The sequence below is a fragment of the Malania oleifera genome, chromosome 7 (assembly GCF_029873635.1).
Source record: "Malania oleifera isolate guangnan ecotype guangnan chromosome 7, ASM2987363v1, whole genome shotgun sequence".
NCBI classification, from domain to species: Eukaryota; Viridiplantae; Streptophyta; class Magnoliopsida; order Santalales; family Ximeniaceae; genus Malania; species Malania oleifera.
Genome location: NC_080423.1, coordinates 53,053,968 through 53,076,532, shown reverse-complemented (window position 1 = coordinate 53,076,532; position 22,565 = coordinate 53,053,968). Strand labels below are relative to the sequence as shown.

Genomic DNA, 22,565 nt, shown 5'->3' with positions numbered 1-22,565 from the left:
TAAGTTTACCTTCTTCAGTCCGATGCCTTGGGTTGCCTCTAGAAGCGCTAAGTTTACCGTCTTCTTCCAGATGCATTTAAGCTTATCTCGAACTCATCCTAGTTCGAAGTTAAAATTGGCTTCCCCTTTTTCCTCATCACACTTGGTGTTGCATACCCCAAATTTTTTCTCTATATAGGATACTAAATCATGACTTGCAGCAGGTTGCTCGTAAAGGTCTCCTACTATAGTGGTGGAGGGATGCTCAGGCTAAAGTGCACTATCCCAATGATCCCTCCAAAAAATTGAGGAAGCCACTTTCCCAACAATTTTATTAAGCAAGTCCTCGTCCATAGCTTTGACGATTTTAAATGGATGTTGGGAAGTATTAAATATATTCATCCTATGGCCCAAGAAGATATCCATAATCCCCGCCTTGCATTGAATGCAAGCGTTAGTCGTGGCTAAGAATGGTCATCCCAAAAGGATAGGGATTGGATTCGTGGAAGGTTTCATATCTAAGATAATGTAATCTACCGGGTAATGGAACTCTTCCACCTTGACTATTGCATCCTCTATCACACCCCAAGGTTTCTGTAGAGATTGATCAGCAAGACATAATGTGACCGGAGTGGGCTGCAGCTTCTTGAGGTTGAGTTTTTTGTAGGCCGAGTACGGTAGGATGTTCACGCTTGCCCCTAAATCCAAGAGAGACCCATCAAAGGCATGATTGCAAATTATACATAAAATAGTGGGTGAACCAGGGCTTTTTAGCTTAGGGACGAGGTGCCCTAATATCATAAAGCTCATATGCTCGGCCTGATTAACCAATTCGTCCATGTGCACCCTTGACTCTTGCTCTTGCGTTGATAAGTCCTTAAGGAACTCTTTGAACATAGGCGATTGCTTTGTGCCGTCTAGGAGAGGCTTGTCAACCCTTACTTGCTTAAACATGTCCCATATGGACTCTGTTAAGGCCTCATTCCTAAATATGGAAGGTGTACGAGGAGCTGTAGGAGGTGCAACTGGAGGTACATGAAAGGCCCTATGAGGGGTCAAGTGAGGTTTGGTCCTTCTAGTGGCAGGTGTGGGGTTAAGGGGCTTATGTTCTAAACTAGAGGAAGATAAGGTGTGAGAATCAACATTGGGTACTACCCTATTTTCTTCCTCATTCTCTCCCTTGCTCAATTCCTCCTCGGTTTCATTATCTATCATCCTACCACTTTGGAGAGTGGTCACCGCCTGGACTTGCTCAGGGTATGATAAGGGACCAGCGTCCGGTTCACATTCCATCCCATATTGTCCCTTTGATTTCACTAAAGGCTAGCTTGGAAATTTTCTTTCATCTCTCTGACTCAAAGAAGTAGTCAAACTTTGCGATGGACTGGGAGTGGGAGTGAGGGAGTTTTGGATCTACTTGATGATCAACCTCAATGCTTTTAATGGCTTTCAACACCGTCTCCTGAAATGTGTCATACTTAGGCTGAGAGGGAGATGGCTACTCAAAGGTTGAAGATCTAGGGGCTGAATTAGGATGATTTTGAAAATTTTGGTATGGACGAGGAAATGGAGCATTAGGGGCTTGTGGAGGTCTTTGGCATTGGAAACCTGGAGCTTGTGGCCTTTAGGAGAAGTTGGGATGTTTTTTCCACCTAGGGTTGTAGGTATTAGAATAGGGATCATTGGACAGTTTGTCATACCAATTGTGGGCGGCTTTCACTTCCTCTTACACAAGCTCGGGCTAGGAAGGCACGTGTGGGCAATTATAACATATATGGGAAGGATCAGAGCAGATCGCACAAACCTTTGCACACGCCATTGTATGTGATTACGAACCTAAGGACAAGCATTTATCTAACTTTTTAGATATGGAGTGCAGGGTAAGGCCTAGGTCATGGTTTGCAGCCAACTCGTAAACTCCCTTAGGTTTAGGAGTGGATGGGTTAGGGGGTCTACAAGCAGTAGCCATATGCTATTGAGAATTCTCAGCTAGGTTCTCGAAGAGAACCCATGCCTCATTCTCTTGCTTTGTGAGGAAAGTACCTCTACACGAGGCATCAACCATGTACCTATCTCTCTTGGCTAACCCTTCATAAAAGGTTTATACTAACTGCCACTTGGGGACCTGATGATGTGGACATTTACGAAGTAGGTCCTTGAAAGGCTCCTAGGTCTTAAAGAAAATTTCCTCATCGATCTATGTGAAGCTTGTGATTGCCCCTCACAGTTGGTTAGTTTTCCTAATTTTGAAGTACTTTTTCAAGAATTCATGCTGCATGGTGGCCCAGCTAGTCATCGAGTTTGGCTATAAGGATGTCAGCCAATATTTGGCCTTATCCTTCAAAGAGAATGGAAAGAGCCTAAGGCAAAGGGCATCATCACTAAAATTAGGTATTCGAATGGTGGAGCAGATATCCAAGAATTCATCTAGATGCTAATAAGGATTTTTAGTGGAGTTCCCCTTAAAGGTGGGCAGCATCGAGATGATCGAAGTCTTAATCTCGAATTTTGCCGCATGAACATTCGAGAACCAAGTGCAAGATGGCAAGGTGTATGCATTAGGCACAAAGTAGTCCCTAAGAGGCCGAAAGGGGTTGCTCTCCTACCACAGGTAGGCAAGGAGCTCGGGGTTCTGAAATTTGTTTAGTGGGAACCGGTGGGTAATTTTAGGTCATGGCTTTCAGTTCAGACGAATCAGCTTTCTCTTGATTAGAGATAGGTTTCCTAAGCGACCTATGAGATTTTTCAATCTTGGGATCTATGGGAATTATCTCTGACGCAGACCAAACATACCCACTTTTAAGCACAAAGATTCAAAATTCAATATGTAACTAAGAAAAAAGAAACCAAACCAAAATATATAAAGACAAAGCAACAATATCCTAAGAGAGAAATTGGCTAACAACCGTACCCTAGCCCCTGGCAACGGCACCAAAATTTGGTAGGCTCGTACCCTAGTCCTTGGCAACGACACCATACATTGTTCCTGACGAAGTGAACAAAGCTAGGCAGTTTGAGAGAGGCTTGAGGTGGAGTATATTCAAGCAGGTGGTGGTGCTGTGGATCTAGGACTTTGCTGAGTTAGTTGACAGGGCAGCCTTGGCAAAGATTGGTGAGCATCTTGAAGCAGAGGAGCAAGGATAAAGGAAGAGAGCTGCATTTACTGGCTACAAGCAGGGTTATAGACCAGGTCAGTGGAGGAGAGGAAACTATGGTAGAGGGCGGAGGCAAGATACGGGAGGATACGAGGTGCAGGCAGGGTAGGGTCCTCTAGTTTGTCAGACTTGTGGTAGAAGGCACTAGGGAGAGTGTCGAGCTAGTGGTGTAGTGTGCTATCACTACGGTAGATCGGGGCATATGGTGCGAGACTTGCCCTAGCCCACCAAATGTAGTTCCAGCTCCCAGACCATACTGGGGAGGTTATCGGGTGCCACGTGGGGGCCAGCAGAGGAATACGGCTCCAGCCAGGGTGTTTACTCTGACGCCGGGTGAGGCTGAGATGGCAGGTGGCGTGGTGGCAGGTATGGTTATTATGCATTCTTTTAAATTTATTGCATTATTTGAGTCATGAGCAACGCACTTGTTCGTGTCTTCAGGGTGTGTTAAATTATGTGGGGTTGAAACACAATCATTAGATGTTGAATTGTTGGTATCTATACCGACTGGGTCAGTAGAGAGGTGTAGTAGGGTGCTCCGAGATTGTCCAGTTGATATTCAAGGAAAGACTTTATCTGCTGATTTGATAGTGCTGGACATGCATGGGTTTGACATTATTTTTAGCATGGATTGGCTAGCAAGTAATTTTGCCAGCATAGATTGCCGAGCACAAGAAGTGATATTTAGATCTCCAGGAAAAACAGAATTCAAGTTCATAGGGTCGCGAGTGCAATCCCCGCCTAACTAGTTTCAGCTATTCAGGCCAGAAGACTATTGCTGAGTGGTTGTCAGGGGTTTGTGGCTGTTGTAAAGGAGATGTCAGAAAATGAATTGAAACTTGCTAGCACGCTTGTAGTAAGGGAGTTTACAGATGTTTTCCCAGATGAGTTACTAGGCTTGCCACCCGATCGTGAGGTAGATTCCCCTATTGATCTACTTCCAGGTACAACACCGATTTCTAAAGTACCATACCGGATGGCGCCCGCAGTGTTGGAAGAATTGAAGAATCAGTTAGAAGATCTACTTGATAAAGGCTTCATACGACCCAGTGTATCTCCGTGGGGAGCTTCAGTTTTATTTGTGAAGAAGAAAGACAGGACCATGAGGATATGTATATACTATAGGGAGATTAATAAAGTGACAATCAAGAACAAGTATCCTCTACCCCGTATCGACGATTTTTTTTACCAGCTCCAGGGTACATGGGTGTATTTGAAGATTGACCTCAGATCCGGCTATCATCAAGTGAAAGTGAAAGCAGAAGACGTCTCGAAGACGACCTTCAGGACCAGGTACGGGCATTACAAGTTTCTTGTTATACCGTTTGGTTTGACGAATGTTCCTGTGGTGGACTTGATGAACAGAGTCTTCCCCCAATACCTAGACCAATTTTTTGTTGTTTTTATTGATAATGTACTGGTCTATTCTAGGAGCTATGAGGAGCATGAGACCCACCTGAGGCAGGTTTTGCAGACACTTCGGGAAAAGAAGTTGTACACCAAGTTCAGTAAATGTGAATTCTAGATTGAGAAGGTCGTGTTCTTGGGGCATGTTGTATCGGGAGATGGCATTTCTGTGGATCCTAGCAAGATTGAGGCAGTAGTGAATTGGGCTAGACCAAGATATGTCCAAGAGATCAGGAGTTTCTTAGGGCTAGCTGGCTATTATCGCCATTACGTTGAGGGATTCTCAACTTTGTCAGGACCTTTGACACGACTAACGAGGAAGAATGCCAGATTTGAATGGGACGACAGCTGTGAGTAGAGTTTTCAGGATTTGAAGCAAATGCTAGTCACAGCTCCAGTACTGATCATCTCGGCTGGGGGTGAGGGTTATACTATCTACAGTGATGCGTCCCTAAAGGGACTTGGCTGTGTATTGATGCAGCATGGCAGGGTAGTGGCGTATGCGTCTAGGCAGTTGAAAGAATATAAAAAGAACTACCTTACACATGATCTTGAATTGGGTGCAGTGGTACACGCATTGAAAATTTGGAGGCACTACCTGTACGGCGTGCAGTGTGAGATTTTCTCTGACGACAAGAGTTTAAAGTATTTCTTCATGCAGAAGGAACTGAATATGAGGCAGAGAAGGTGGTTGGAGCTGCTAAAGGATTTTGATTGTACCATTAGTTATCACCGAGGGAAAGCAAACGTGGTAGCTAATGCTTTGAGCAGGAAATCCAGGGAACCAGTGTTGGCAGCTATGGAGATCCAGCATTCGATCATGATGGATCTGGAGAGACTCGACATAGAGTTGGTAGAGAGTGATCATCCAGTGTGTATTTCCAGCCTAGTAGTATAGCCTACTCTGCAAGAAAGAATTAAAGCCGCCCAAAAGGAAGACCCAGAATTAGAAAAGGTGATAGATAGAGTGTAGAATGGTGAGGGGGAGGAATTCAGTATTGTAGATGACGGAGCTTTGCGGTTCCATTCCAGATTATGTGTTCCTGCCGATACAGAGATCAGGAAGATATTTTAGAGGAGGCTCACAGATCTTTGTATACAGTTCATCCCGATAGTACAAAGATGTATAGAGATCTGCGAGAATCGCACTGGTGGAGTGGTATGAATAGAGAGATCGCCGAGTATGTAGCCCAGTGTTTGACGTGCCAGCAGGTAAAGGCTGAGCACTAGAGGCCGGTAGGGCAGTTACAGCCGTTATTTATCCCAGAGTGGAAGTGGGATCATATATCTATGGACTTCATGTCAGGACTGCCGATGACATTACATGGCCAGAATGCCATCTGGGTGATTGTTGACCGTTTGACTAAGACTGCCCACTTTATACCTATCAAGATCAGCTATCCCCTCAGCCGTTTAGCGGAGATTTACATTCAGGAGATAGTTCGTTCTCATGGGGTGCCTCTGTCGATTATGTCAGATCGAGACCTGCATTTTACGTCACATTTTTGGAAGAGCTTGCAGGAAGCTCTAGCGTCTCAGTTATTATTTAGCACGACATTCCATCCGCAGTCAGATGGGCAAACTTAGAGGACGATACATACATTAGAGGATATGCTCCGTGCGTGCGTATTAGAATTTGGGGGTAGTTGGACTCAGTTCATGCCACTGATAGAGTTCACGTATAATAACAGTTACCAGTCTAGTATTGGCATGGCACCGTTTGAGGCTTTATACGGTAGGAGATGTCGTTCTCCTTTATTTTGGGATGAAGTGGGTAAGTGGCGAGTAGTGGGGCTAGAGCTTGTGCAGCAAGCGCGTGATAAGGTTCGGCTTATCAGAGACAAGATCAGTACAACTCAGAGCTGACAGAAAAGTTATGCTGATAATCGCCGTAGAAATCTAGAATTTGATGTGGGGAATCATGTGTTTTTGAAGATAGCTTCGTTGAAAGGGGTTATGCGATTTGGGAAGAAGGGTAAACTTAGTCCTAGGTTTATCGGTCCATTTGAGATTCTAGATAAAGTGGGGCCGGTAGCCTACATGCTAGTTTTACCACTTGTGTTATCCAGGATCCACGACGTATTCCATGTTGCGATGTTGAGGAAATACGTCCTAGATCCTTCTCATATCATCAGTTATGATGAATTAGAGCTTAGCAATTCACTGGTGTATGAGGAGGTACCAGTACAGATTTTAGAAAGGAAAGTACAAGAACTACGTAACAAGAAGATTCCTCAGGTAAAAGTTTTGTGGAGGAATCATGCAATTGAAGAGGCTTCTTGGGAATCTGAGGAACAGATGAGACAGAAGTATCCACATTTATTCCAAGAAGTTTGATTGGATAAAATGTAAGTAGTTAGGTAGTATTTCTTTTCCAGGTACCTGTAATGGTTTAATTAGAGTAACATTTTAGTTTTGGGAGAAGTTTTCTTTTGTATATGTAATCTCCTAGGACTTGGAATGTAACCACGGTATTCCTCTGCCATAAGTGAGGGTAAGTAATAAAATAAGTAGATCGTTTTGCCTAATAAAGGATGATGAATTATACGAATAGTAAATTTTGAGGAAAAAATTTTATAAGGAGGGGAGATTGCGACAACCCGAATAAAATGGAATTTAAATAATAAAGAGGAAGGGAAATGGAAAACAGTAACAGAAGGAGGAGGTCGACTTCGTCGACGAATACTAGGGATTTGTTGACGAGGGTATAAGAGAATTCGTCAACGAATACAGGGGATTTGTCGATGAGGAAATACCGAGAGAGGTTTTGAGCCGACTGAATTTCATCGACGAGGACCGAATTTCGTCGTTGAAATTATTAAAGGATTCGTTAATGAATGACGTGGCTCATTGACGAATTCCCTGCTCTATAAATATCAAAATCCGGATTTTTAACTTTCTAAATAAGCTAACTCTCTCCTCTCTCTCTCTCTCTCTCTCTCTCTCTCTCTCTCTTTCTTTTTTGTCGATTTCGGGCTAAATTTATGCTAGATCGACAATCTGAAGCCACCACGACGCTCCTGGGGAAGTTCTCTCCAAATCTGCCTGAGTGGATCGTTGGTGAGAGCAAGTTGGAAATCATCCTTGAGTTGAGGTAAGGCTTTTTGAGCCAAATTTGGTCTTGCGGTAGTTATAGGAAATGATATACGCGTGAAAATGCTGAAGTTTAATACTGGGAGTTTTCATTTTCAGGGTATTGGTCAGGAGATCCTACGGGTGTTAGACTAGAATATTTTGGGGGTTTTCTCAGTAGCCAAGTAAGGGGATAAACTAAGTTAGTATTTTATGAAAAATGTATGTATATTATTATAGACTTTGATTTTAGGGAAATGAATATATTTATATATGATTTATATTTGAAAAAATACAGTTAAAAGGATGGTATGTTTAATATGTGGAAAATCTGTTTAGTGTGGCATGAGTATAAAATGTTATGAAATACTGTTTTCTAGAATGGGATTATGATACGGATTTTTATAATGGGAAAACAGGCGTGTGGGTTGAGATTTTCATATATGTTTATCGGTGTACGGGCCGTGCTATGATGTGATTTGCCAGCGTACGGGCTATGCTATTATTTGCCGGCATACGAGCCGATGATTTTCATGATATACGTATATATGCAAAATGATATGATTGATGTGAAAATTAATGATATGAAATATTCATGTATCACAGTTTCAATATATGTTATATATTATCAGAACCTGGTTGGCTTGGTCTAGGCTAGCACTTGCACGGCACCGTTGCTATGTGTCCATGGTCTTCATAATCATGATATTTGTGTTAACGCCGCTGTACGGAGTGGTGTGAGATTGGATGGTCGATGTGGTTTTTAAGAAGTGTGTGAGCACCCCTGGTGTACTGACCAGGTTTGGCAGACCCATCAGACTTACAGACTATACTTTTGACTTGGCAGTGGTTGGCCAACCATTGTCAGGTCCCGCCTTCAGGCCACACAACCCAGTCATGTGAGGGTAATACATGACAATAGCCAGCTAACCTACCAGAAATGTTTTTATGTTATTATTATTATATGAGATGAAATATGTTTATGAGAATGCAGTATGTTCTGCCATGTTTTGATGATATATATGTTTTCCCAAATTGGACAAAACGGTTACTGAATATGTTATGTATGGTATATGTAGAATATGGAATACTCATGTTGCCACAAACTGGTATTAGTTTATTTCCCTTACTGAGAGGTGTCTCACACCAAAATTTTATAAACTTTTCAGGAGTCCCAGATAGGAGAGCTGGAAAAGCTCCGTTGATCTAAAGTTGTTGTCTGGCCTTTTTGAAGGGTAAGTTTTAGTAGGGACAGTTGGATTTTTTTGTGGGAAATGTCCCTAAATTTTGTTTTTGAGATGTATATATAATGAAATACAGTGGATATAGTGACTCTAGTATGTGTAGTAACGTGATGGATGTTTTGTATTTACAATATCGTGATTATATGTTTCTTGCTGCTTAGGCTTCCGTGTTGTGTTTTGATTTATCCTTGGTACCCACGGGACCAGGCGGATTATGATCTAATGAGTTGGGATTTGTGATGTTGATCTTATTTTTTTTTAAAATGTGGAAATTAAGTAGGTCGTCACAACATTCAACCAGGAATACATAAGAGTACTAACCTGAGCCGTCTCAGGCCAAAGCGGGGGAGGGTTATTCAAGGGCACAGGGTAGATACGGTGCACCAACCATCCGGAGGATGATCGGGAACTGTAGTATACCCTGTCTCAACGATCACGAACACCTTCGCGTATTCGTAGCAAACTACTTATCCTTACTGAAACAATAGTAGTGCTATTCCTTACTATAGCCTTTCATCATTCATCAAAGCAATAAATCAAAAGTAGTAAAGGAAAGCATGTAAAATAAAGTGGTAAAGAGAAAGCAAGCAAAAGATTTATCCTTTGTATTCAGTACGTCTGTCACCAACGCTAGAAGGAATAAGAGAATGATTATGTAATATACATGGAGATTACACAAATGCCGCTGGTTGTCACAAGCTGTCGAAAACTTTGTACACACACCAAAACATGAATTGAAATATACTCTACCCCTACTCTAACTTGGCTCTCAATGACATCTCAGGTCTCTCACTAACCTAAGAGAGGCCAAAAAGGAACCCCCGAGCTCATGTTTGTAGTGATTACTTATAGGCCCTAGGGTTTACAAAGTTTGTTTCATAGTTTAAGAAAGTTTGCAGCATATCTTGCGTAGAAGATCGTTGTTGTTGACCAAGTTGCTCCCACATCTTCCTTGTGCACGCCCTGGTCGATTCTCTTGGGAAGCAAGGATTTGAATCTTCAGCATTGTCGACTTAGTTGCACCATATGGTCTTGCTAGTCGAGTTGATGGTTGAGGCTTGCAGGATCTCGAACTTCAGGGAATCTCAGGGTTTCGACATAGTCGCACCTCATGACCTCTCTGGTTGAGCACATTGTCGAGGCTCTTGGTATTTCTGATCTTAGTCCTACCTCAGTATCTCGACGTGCTCGCCCTTGAGAGTCACTTGGTCGAGGGCTTAGTCGACCCTTGTAGCAATTCTTCCTCAGTCTGAACTTTGGATTCTGCTAGTGAGGACTTGGTCGCCCCTTGGGTTGCTAGTCGCACCCCTTGGTCGAGCAAAGTCTTCTTTTCTTTTAATCATCTAGAGCTTTAGGAATTTGGCTGAGCATCTGATTTAAGCTTTGCGTGTCCCCAAATTCTCCTTTAGCTTCTCGTATGATTAATTCCTTGGTTTTTACCTGTTTTTCCTAAAAAGATGAAAAAACCTTGCATAGCTCAAAACAATGATAACTCTCAGTAATTACATAATAAAACAAGGATAAACAAAGGTAAATGAGGGCCTAAAATCATGCATTTTAGGGACTCATTTGACCGCGAAAGGGTCAATTTGAAGGGGACCACGAAATTGTAAATTTGAAAGGATCCGCAAAAGGGTCAATTTGAATGAGACCGCGAAAGGGTCAATTTGAATGGGACCGCGAAAGGTTCAATTTGAAGGGGACTGCGAAAGGGTCAATTTGATTAGGATTGTGAAAGGGTCAATTTGAAAGGGTCGCAAAAGGGTCAATTTGAATGTGACCGCGAAAAGGTCAATTGGAAGGGGACTGCAAAAGAGTCAATTTGAATGGGCCCACGAAAGGGTCAATTTGAATGGACCACAAAAGGGTCAATTTGAATAGGTCCGCAAAAGTGTCAAATTGAATGGGACCGTGAAAGGGTCAATTTCAATAGGACCTTAGAAGGGTCAATTTGAATGGGATTGTGAAAGGGTCAATTTGAATATGACCACAAAAGGGTAAATTTGAAAGGGACCACAAAAGGGTCAATTTGAAGGGGACCGTGAAGGGGTCATTTTGAATGGGACCATGGAAGGGTCAATTTGAATAGGACCTCAAAAGGGTCAGTTTCAATGGGACAGCGAAAGGGCCAATTTGAAGGGGACCACAAAAGGGTCAATTTGAAGGGGACTACAAAAGGGTCAATTTGAAGGGGACCACGAATACCCGGAACTGCATCGGGAGGGTCACTTGGAACTACATTGGGAGGGGTCCCTCGAACTACATCGGGAGGGGTCCCCTGAACTACATTGGGAGTAGTACTATACCCACGACCACAAATCGACTATCACGCATCACACTTCCATCCCCGTGTGATTGCACTCACTGCCAACACATAGCTACGGTACTGTGCTCATAACATAACATCTGATGTCTTCAAGTTTCTTAAATCATATATGGAAATTTACATAATAAAACTGAAATCATAATTCATTTTCATAAAACTGTATAAAACATAAGCTATTCATAATGCTGTCAAATATCTATCATATACTATCTTGGTATAAAATCAGCATATCAAAACTAGGCATCTAGTCGTCATATCAAAATCTTGACTTATAGCCATCATATCTCATCTCGGCATATAGTCATTATATCACATCTTGGCTTATTGTCGTCATATCATATTGTATTACAACTGTATAAACATTCTGTTCATTTATGTCCTTTTAAACTGTTCTCATGCCACACAATTTTCATCTGATAAATCATAAATATACATAACTATCTGGGAAACATATAAGTTGCTAAAAACAAGGGTATAAGCATCTCCAGGGTTTAGTTTAACTCAAACTATATACTTTACTGAAAATAGGATATGTTCAACCCATTCACTTTAGTTTTTTCAAAACAGCCATTTTTATATACCTGATTCGTTCAAAAAATCATATATACTGTTTCTATAAACATATATTGCAATTTAATCGGTTCATATTCCAAAAATAACTGACATAATCTAATCCTCTTACCTATTCCTAAAGAAACTACTTAAAACCTTTGAAACCACAAAACCTAGCTGCTCAAATCCGCCAAGGATCAGCGACCTACAAGCCGGGAGGAGGATCGAGGAGCACTCGTGAGTGATTTGGGAGGATTAAAGGAGAGAGAGAGAGAGAGAGAGAGAGAGAGAGAGAGAGAGAGAGAGAGAGAGAGAGAGAGCTTCCCAAAACCCTAGGTTAAAGAGAGTGAGTGAGAATTATGAAAAAATATGTTACTTAGCCCCTAAGTAACTCAGCCCGTAGGAAAACTGTCGACGGTTTTTCAGGGCTTTACAAAACCGTCGACGATTTGGCACTAAAACTGCTCCCTGTAGTTGTAACCGTCAACGATTTTTCTAAGACTTCTTGAAACCATCGAGGGTTTGGTCCTATGCCAAACCAATTTCCCTCTTTTGTTTCCCTTTCTCTTTTCTTTTATTTATTTATTTATTTATTTTCTTGGTTCGGGTTACTACATTCTCCCCTCCTTACAAAAATTTCGTCCTTAAAATTTTCTAGCTGACTTTCATCACATCCATTGAATTATCACTGATCTGCTGATCCGACTCTAGGAAGAGCCGGTGACCACCCACATAGTGGCCCCATCCCAAGTTTATTAATTATCCTCACTTATGGCGGAGGAATACCGTGGTTACACACAATGTCTCGGGAGGTTACAATGTCCATACAAACTCTCCCAAACACCATCCATATACTAACACCTTAAATGACAAATAACCAAGCAAACCTACTCTAAGCACCCTATATATACAAAACCAAACACTTACTTGCTATCATACTTACCTATTTAGCGTTGAGCCTCTCTGAATATCTGTGGATACTTCTGATATATTTCTGTCTCAAATTCCCATGAAGCTTCCTCGACTGCATGATTACGCCAAAGTACCTTCACAAACGAAATTCTCTTAGTGCGTAGCCCCTGTTCCTTCCGATCTAGGATCTAAACTGGTATCTCATCATATGCCAAAGTGTCATTGATCTCTAAAGACTCATAACTGATAACGTGTGAAGGATCTGGAATGTACTTCCTTAGCATGGACACGTGGAACACGTCGTGGATCTTAGACAGTGCTGGGGGTAATGCTATCTTGTACGCCACCAGACCAACTCTCTCAAGAATTTCGAATGGACCAATTTATCTAGGGCTTAGCTTACCCCTCTTTCTAAATCTCATCACCACTTTCATTGGAACAATCCTAAAAAATATCACATCACCTATCTCAAACTCCAACTCTCGCCGGCGTGTATCCGCATAACTTTTCTACCGACTTTGTGCTGCTCTAATCCTTTCCCTGATGAGCTTGACCTTCTTAGAGGTCTGCTGAACAAGTTTTCGTCCCAAAATCTACTGCTCACCAACCTCATCCCTGTACAATAGAGATCGGCACATTCGACCATACAATGCCTTATACGACGCCATGCCGATGCTAGCCTAGTGACTGTTATTGTATGCGAACTCAACTAACAGTAGATATTGAATCTAACTACCCCCAAAATCCAGTACACACGCCTGTAGCATATCCTCTAGAGTCAGAATTGTCTTCTTAGACTGTCCATCGGTCTATGGGTGAAATACAGTACCGAAGAGATAACCGAGATGATTTTAGAATTTTAATGTCCTAACCTATCCGGTGCAATTATAATACTAAAGGACCCTATTAATAAATTTCAAGTATCGGCCTAAATCATCTCCCCTAAATTATGACATACTCTGCCAACTTAATATTCTCATTCTAGTTTTCAAGTTCCTATCCCTTTGCTCGAAAACAAAACCGTTGATGGATTGTCATGGTTTTCTGAACCCATCGATTGATTCAAAAAATCACAGAAGTTCGTCAAGGGATTTCTGCCTCCAGGCTTATGAAACAAAACTCAAAATTTCTACCAGTGTCCTACTCTACCCATTACTATCCTTGTCCTCATTTGAACCTATACTCTGGTAAGATCATCTAACATAGTCTGCAGAACCTAACAACCTAGGCTCTGATACCACTTGTAATGCCCCCGAACACGAGAGTGGGCTCAGGGTGTTATTTTTGAATAAAATAAACTATGATACCATAATACCACCACCTGCCCTAATAAGGAAAAATCGGGTGGTCCTGTCATAACTGAACATAAAACCATACAGTGAAAGAAAACACCTCAATCATGTTACTAGAGTTCTAACTATCCCCAAATATACATATAAACTTCATGTCAATACATTACGATCCCAAAATATCAAAACATAATAGCTGGTGTCTCACCTGCTCTGACTACTGCTATCAACCGTCTAGTCCCAGCCCCGAGGTAAGTTAAGCACGGTGTAACGACTAAAAAATTCTTGCTATATTTTTATCTACATAATAATAGAACTCTGATACCATAAAACATAATGAAAGTCAACTCTGACCCAAAGGGGTACTGAGGATGAACCTGTTTATACATACATGTCAACTATGCAGCGGAAACCATAATATACTTAACCTTATATTAAATATCAGAGTTTTACTGTAACCAAAATACACATATACATCCCAAAAAGAACCATAAATACCCTAGATTCATACCCCTAAAAATTCATCCTGGTTTCAACCCAACTACTTACCCTTTAGCCAGGGTAGCACTATCAGCCTCCTCTATCTCAGAGCTCGGTCTACTCTTCTATATAGGTTTCTTATAATATTTGTATTTCTGAGGTGAGACGTCTCTTGGTACGGGAGATAGACTAATATCAGTGTATATCAACATGAGAATTATTGTGTTATATATATATATATATATATATATATATACTATTCATGATAAACTGTATCTGATAAGTAAGGAAAATTTGTACATAGTTTAATTGCATTTAACAAGTCAGGTAAAAATGTTTTGTATAAATCTAAATAAATCATAAATCATTTGTTATATCTGTATATAACTAAAATTATACCCTAGATGGAAGGCTAAGTCATGAATTAACCCTACATGATCGAGTTGTGTGGCCCGAGGGCTAGACTTAACCATGGCTGGCCTACTAGGCTAAGTCAAGCATGACATAACTACGCACGATTGCCCACCTAACCTGGTCTGCCCATCCTACTCTTCGTAGTACTTATTGGGTCGGCACACAGTGGGTATTTTGCTCTCTGCAACACTTCGGGGCTAATCGGGCTCCAACCCAACACTTTCTGAATAGTGTGGTTGCACTTTCGGCTAACACCAACCTAGTCCACCCATCCTGCTCTTCGCAAAACTTCTCGGGTCTGCACACAAGGGTTACACCATCTGATCTACCTAGCTAGCTATGGTATCGTGCTCATAACATACTTAGTCCATTAGGGTTCTTCTACAGTATAGTATATTTCATTAATATCTGTAATAATATTTTTCATGATTCTGCGTAAAATCTGTCATAATAATAATATTTCTGAATATTTGTTATAAATATATCTAGTCACGGCATTTGCGCTAGCTAAATATCACGACATTCCGTGTTAGTTAAATATCACGACATTTGTGTCGGCTAAATATCACGACATCTGCCCCGTGATTGGAAGGCATAGAAAGTTGTCACAAATGGTGACCACATCCCCACTAAATTAGTTGATGGCAAAGAAGTACCCAAAGAGGAAAAATACGTGACCGATAATGATTTTAAGATACTACAAGTTAATTCAAGTGTCATTAATGCACTATATTGAGCCTTGGATGTAAATAAGTTTAATAGGGTCATGGCATGTAAGTAAGTCAAAGAAATTTGGGATAAGTTAGAGGTAACCTATAAAGGAATAGTCGATGTTAGAGATAATAGAATCGACATGCTCACAAGCGAGTATGAGGCCTTCAGGATGAACTCGGATGAAATTATCACTATCATGTATACTAGGTTTACTCACATAATAAACTCCTTAAATGCTTTAGGGAAAAATTACTCAACATATGAAATGATTCGAAAAATCCTTAGAGGACTTCCACCAATTTGGGAACCTAAGGCCATTGCAATAACTAAAGGAAGAAATTTAAAAAACACCTTCCTAGATGAATTAATAGGTTCTCTACTCACTTATGAGATGGCAATAAATGAAAGAAGTGGAAAATCTAAAAACAAAGAATCCATTGCATTTAAAGCCTCAAGTGAAAGCTCTAGTTATGAAGATGAAGAAGTGATAGATGTAAATGATATAACCTTCATAACCAAGAAACTTGCAAAAATCCTTAGTAAGAAGAAAACAAAGGCTAAACTTCCAACATGTTATAATTGTAAGAAAGTTGGACATAAAATCGGATTGTCCACAACTTAAGAAGGATTCCAATAAAAAAAAAAAAGGCAATGAAGGCCACTGTATGGGACAATATAAGTGCAAGTAGTTCAGAAAGTGAATCAAGTGACCAAGAAGTTGCTTATACTTGCTTTATGGCATGAGACGATGATGAAAAACAAAGTTCCACATCCAAATCATTAAATAACTCATACAATGAATCTTGCTCATCTGACGAATCCAATTATGAGAGTATGTCATCTTATGAAGAATTATAAAGTGAACTATTCAAGGTTCATAAAATTCTAGTTAAAGTAACTAAACGATACACTTCATTGAAAAATAAGAATGAAGCTGTCATGAAAGAATTAAAATGTAAAAAACTTGCTGAAAGAGAAAAGGATTTAAAAATCAAGAGATTAGAAAGCAAGAATGAAAAGGTGATGAACGAATTGGAAGATCTAAGATCCCAAACTTCCATTGATAATGAGAAAGATCTATATATTTCTGAACTAGAAAACAAAATTAGTAAAATGTCTCAAAATCAAGAAAAGGGTAAAAATACACAAGACCTGAAAATTTGTGATCTTGAAAAGAAAATTAAGGATCAAAATAAAATAATTTAAAAATTCACTAGAGAAAAATAAAATCTTAATAAAATGATTGGCGCACAAAGAATTTCCTTAAATAAAGAAGGCATGGGATTCAATGGAGTTGAGAATACAAGAAAAAAGAACCTCTACATGGGGTACTTTGCAAAAGCCTGCAAAGACTATGCTAGCACCTCCTCAAATGCTTAAACACATACTATATATTTCCTATGTAAGAAGAAATGACACATTAAGTTTGAATGTCCATTAAAAAGAAAGGGTGCAAAAATCAAACAAGTTTGGAGAATAAAAGAATCAACTCTTGTTAAACCATCTGGACCCAAGAAAGTATGGGTACTGTAACAACCTGAAATTTCCATCCATTTTTTTTAAATATATATAATTCTGATACCTTACATGAGCATAATAGTCATCATCATGACCCGAATGGGGCCGTGGTATCCTGTGCATTTCATATAACACCTAAGCAGCAAAAGTACATACATATCCAACATAACCAAAGTACAATACCAGAGTACTACATACCTAGTTGTACACATACACACATATATACATAACACTTCCCAAAAGTCCCAAAAACACTGTGGGCTCCCCAGACCAGCCCAAAACTCACCCCAAAAATTACGCCGACTTTACACCAACTCTATCTCTGACCTGGCCCTGCTCGCCTCTCTGGATTACTTGAAATGTTTAATAATTTTGGGGTGACACACCTCTCAGTAAGGAGAAACATGTTATTGCCAATGTGTGGCATATGAGTTAGTTGATAACATATCATTTAATTGATACTGTATACGATATAAATCAAGAAAAACATTTGTATAATAACGCATGCTTATATCATATAGAATATGAAAATTTCTGAGTTATCAATCCAAAAGTACTTCTATCTATAATACGTAATTTCTACTTTCTGTGTGTACTACACATAACTATATATCTGTAAACTTTCCCCCTAGATAGCTATATGTCATGACTTACCCCCTCATGATTGGGTTGTGCGGCCCGAAGGCGGGGCTAAACACTAGTTGGCCCTCTAGTGTTAGCCTAACTGTATGCATATCTGGATGCCTATAGCATGAAAGGCCCACACCACCTGTTCTGGACATCAGGGAGCTCACAACTTTACCTAAGGGCACAATTACTTGTACTATACTCTATTTGACATATATGGTTGCACTGTTTATACTGTAACGCAACGGTACCATACTCTGTAAACTATTGTATTCCATCGGGGTCTAATACTATATAATAATATTTCTATATAAATCTAGTCATTTTACCATAATCCTTTATTTCTGTATAACCATGATTCTGTATAAACTATATAGCCATGACACTGTAACAACTGTATATCTGTATATTCTATAATTTTGTAACTGTAATTCTATATTCTGTATGTTATGGCTCTATATTCTGTATAATCTGTATTTCTGTATATTATGATTCCATATTCTGTATATCATGATTCTATAAAATTCTGTATAATCATGGTTCTATATTCTGTATATCATGGTAACAAAATACTACGTAGTCAAATCTGTAAAATGTTGTACAATCTTGTTCTAGAATATACTATATATTCGTAATCCTGTAAAATACTGTATAAGCATAATTCTATAAAATATTGTATCACATATAAGCTGTATTTCTGAATAATTCTTGTTGGCCTTACAAGGCTTAACATCCTATTTTGATGCTAACAAACAAGTAGAACTTAACATGCTTTGTTTAGTGATGTCTTTTCAAGACTCAATGATGAATGCAAGGTTAAATAATTCATGAAAGCTTGTACTTCAAAGAAGGATGATCATATGAAGCTTAAGGCATGGATTCAAAGATGATTTAATAGAGCTTGAAGATTATGAGATCAGTGCATATTAAAGTGAACTTGCTAAAAGCCTAAAGTACATTGAAAGCTTGAAGAAAAGATGGACTCTAAGCAAGGATTTACATGAATATCAAAATTTTAGAGTTTTAAGGATGTCTCTATGTAAGTACTTCATGTAAACCTCAATATAAATTGAATTGAAGCTCTTACAAATAAAAAAAAAAAACTAAGAAACATATTTTTGAAAGATCTTAAAATACGTTTTTAAATCAAAATGATAAAAAGTCTCAGAGGAAGAAAGTTCTCAAATTAATAAAAAAGAGAGTTTTTGAGAGCCAGGCGACCGCCCAATATAGGCAGTAGACTGCCAAAAATAAAGGGATTAAACTTGGGAGGCAATAGGGTCCCTGGCGACGGCCTGAACCCTGTCAGTCACCTGGGTGGTCAAGCTAGGCGACTACCTGTGTCTTGGCAGGTGACTGCTAGCCTTCTAGATATATAATTTTGACTATAGCAGGTGACTGCCAAGTCGTGGCAAGCGACTGCCACTTGTATAGACTTTTAAAACTCAATAGGAAGATTTTTTATATGGATTTCTTGGGCTCTACTCTTTTTGAAAACTTTATGTTTACTCCAAGTAAACTTGGGGGGTAAGGAATTATCTTTTAAACATCTATAAATAGCCACAAACTATAATGATTTTAAAAACCAAGAAATTTTCCAACAATCAGGAACTCTCAAAGCTCTCAATCTCTCTTGTGCTCATCCTGCTTTCTCTACTGAATTGCTGCTAATCCTAACTCCGAATTTGAGCCTTCAAAGTCTGAATATTTCCATCCAAGGAAGATAAATTCGGTGATTTAATTCAATTGAGCTTTAATTTCTTTATATTGAATTACATTGAAGTATATAGTTTTGAAATTGTACTAATATGCTCTTTGTGAAAGTATACTTGTACACAGCTTGTATCTTGTGTTTCTTGTAGTTCTTTGATGTTCCAAGGTGTTTGGATCGTTGGCTAAGCATGGGGACATTGCTTAGAGAGGCGGTGTAAAAACCCCAAAAAGAGATATAAAAGATTAATGGATTGATTTCAAAAAAATAAAAATAAATAAATAAATAATTAACTAATTAATTAAACGAATTTATAAAAAAAGAAAGAAAGAAAGAAAATTAATTAAAATAAATTTTATTTTATTAATAAAATATAATATTATTAATATTAATTAAATATTAATATTAATTAAATGTTATTATTATTATTATTATTATTATTATTATTATTATTATTATTATTATTATATTTATCCTCTTGAAGCTTAAGGAGAATCAAAAGTTAAATTTCTTCTTCTTCTTCTTCTTCTTCTTTACTTTTTCTTTTCTTTATTTTTATTATTCTCTGCAACTCTCTGAACTCTCTCTCTCTCCTCACGTTCTCTCTCCCTCTCTCCTCGATTTCGTGATGGATTTTTGCCCGATTGAAAATTCGAAAATACCACTGGACTCCATTCACCGCTGCCGTCATTTCTACCGGAGCAGATCGGTGGTAGGAGCGGCGTAGGCGTATTCCCTAGGGTAAGCCATTTTCTCCTTTTTCTTTAATTTTTTGCAAAATATAAGCCCAATTGACGAACGGACACCACCATGAGAATCTAGGGATGATTCTCTACAAATTTAGTGGGACGAAATTCTCGTGGGGGTGTCGGGCCAAAACCCCAAATTTGGGGCATGGGGGTTATAAAGGGGCTTATTTTTAATTAGTTAGCATTAATTTAGAAATGCTAAAATATTAAGCATCTAGGACTGAAGTAGGATTTCTAAAATTTAGGGCCTGGGTGAGCGCCGCGGATATAATTTTGGGACCCGCAGGCAAAATTCATAAAATTAAGTGGGAATATTAAATAATAGTTTAAATATTAATTTGAGGTATATGGAGCCTAGGGAAGGCTAGATGAGTATTATTTTGGAGAAATAGATTAATTAATCTAGGGAAAATGTAAATTGCAGGAGTTAAATTTCGGGCGCCAAGGGCGTGAAATTTTGGGTCCTAACGAATTTCTCAATAGCTAGGTAAAGGAATAAACCAAAGCAATAAATTTCCATACAAATTATTATTGATTATGAGTAAATTTATTTTCAGAAAAGCATATGTTATATTGTGTATTATGAATGAAATGTACGATTGGGAAAATACTGCTATGATGATTAAAATGTATATGTATGTATGAGATGTAAGGAATTCACGATTTTAGAATATGAAGTATGGTTTTTTTTTACAGCACATGTGTGGCATGAATATTGTTTTACGTGGAATGTATTGTGATTTGAAAAAATTTACGAACGAAACATGTTTTCAGGTATTATGAAAAGATGAATTATGTTGTGATGGTTTTGACGATTATATGATAAATGATGTATTTTCAGAATATATATACCTAAAATAATTTTGGCGCGAGGCCATATATTTATGTTATCGGCACGAGGCCATATTTATGTTATTGGCGCGAGGCTATACATTTATGTTATCGGCACGAGGCCGTATTTATGTTATTGGCGCGAGGCCATGTATTTATGTTATCGGCACGAGGCCGTATTTATGTTATCGACACGAGGCCGTTATGATGTTATATATATGATCATGTATTATATGTTATCACCACCAGGATGTTAGTTTAGTTCAGTTCAGTTTAGGGGCTCGGTACTGTAGCTATATGTGTAGATCAGATATCTACGTCAGATTAGTGCTAACCAACCCACGATGGGATAGCAGATGGATAGTCAATGTGGCTTTCAGTAAAGTGTGGACATCCACCTGGCAGTCCGGACCAGGGTGTGGCGGGCTCATCGTACTTACAGACATATTTGATTCGGCAGTGGTCGGCCAGCCATTGTCGGGTCCCGCCTTCGGGCTGCACAACCCATCATGGGGGTAATACATGACACCAGCTAGCTATTCATCCTAGGTTTGTTTTCAGTATTATCAGTATAATAGATGTTTTATGTATGATATGACTTACTAGAAAATACGAAAGCATGTGATTTTTCAGTATGATATGATGAACGTTTATGAAATATGAAATGTACTGTATACGTATAATTGCATTAAATATTCATGTTGTCACACAGTTGTATTTAGTTTATTTTCCCTTACTGAGAAGTGTCTCACCCCCAAACTTAATTAATTTTTCAGGAGCCCCAGAGAGACCGACGGCTCAGGGCCGCCGTTGAGCTAGTGAGATTACCCTGTGAGAAGGGTAAGATTTTGTAATAAGGTCAGAGTTATTTTGTGTTTGACCCTATAAATATTTTGATGTATATGAGGATGTATAGAAGTACAGTTTTATAATGTTATAGAAAGCTCTAGTATTATGATTTATGATTGGATGTTTGAGATTTTATGTTTACTTTTGCTAGGTTTTTCGCTGTGTTTGACAGGTGTCCCCGCTGCCCACCGGTTCGGGTTGACCATTTGATCTATTATGTGACATTTTATATTAAGGAATTGAGGGACGTTACAAGCGGGCTCTAGTCTAATTGAACGTGACCGAGTGAGGGGATATCACCTGGAGAGGCGGGCTCTAGCCTACTGAAGGAGTGTGTAATCGATGTTGTTCTGCCAGGAAAAGGAACTGGTTCTAGTAAATCCTTTGGTGGTTTGCCAAAGGCGAGGAAATAGGTTGGGTATAAACCGAACCTCGTAAAAATCCTGGTCTCACTCTCTCTTTCCCTTACTCTCTTTATTTTCAGCACATATAAAACTGCGTGGATGTTTTAAATATCTAAATCATATACACTATGTGGATTAGATATTGAATAAAATTAAGATTAATTTGTTTTTGGGATTGCGGAAACTGAAAGGGAGTACGTTAGTTGATCAATCTTTTTCGAAAACTGTAAAGTAGTACGTTGATTGATTCAATACCCTAAGACTCTTTAAACTTAAAGTTTATTTAAGGTCTAAGTATTTGGAAAGAGTGATTGGATGTTGTATTGGATATC

The 22,565-nt window shown here is 39.1% G+C and overlaps 1 protein-coding gene across 1 annotated transcript; it reads right to left on the bottom strand.

The window, feature by feature from the left end:
* Nucleotides 1-453: 453 nt before the first annotated feature.
* On the bottom strand, nucleotides 454-1,272 carry LOC131160838 (uncharacterized). The gene has a single exon (XM_058116718.1). The coding sequence runs from the start codon at nucleotides 1,270-1,272 to the stop codon at nucleotides 454-456; it is 819 nt and encodes a 272-aa protein (XP_057972701.1).
* Between the last annotated feature and the right edge of the window lie 21,293 nt (nucleotides 1,273-22,565).

Bases quoted from the DNA above. Each gene is read 5' to 3' on its own strand.
- LOC131160838 (XM_058116718.1), bottom strand. From the start codon at position 1,272: ATGGAATGTGAACCGGACGCTGGTCCCTTATCATACCCTGAGCAAGTC.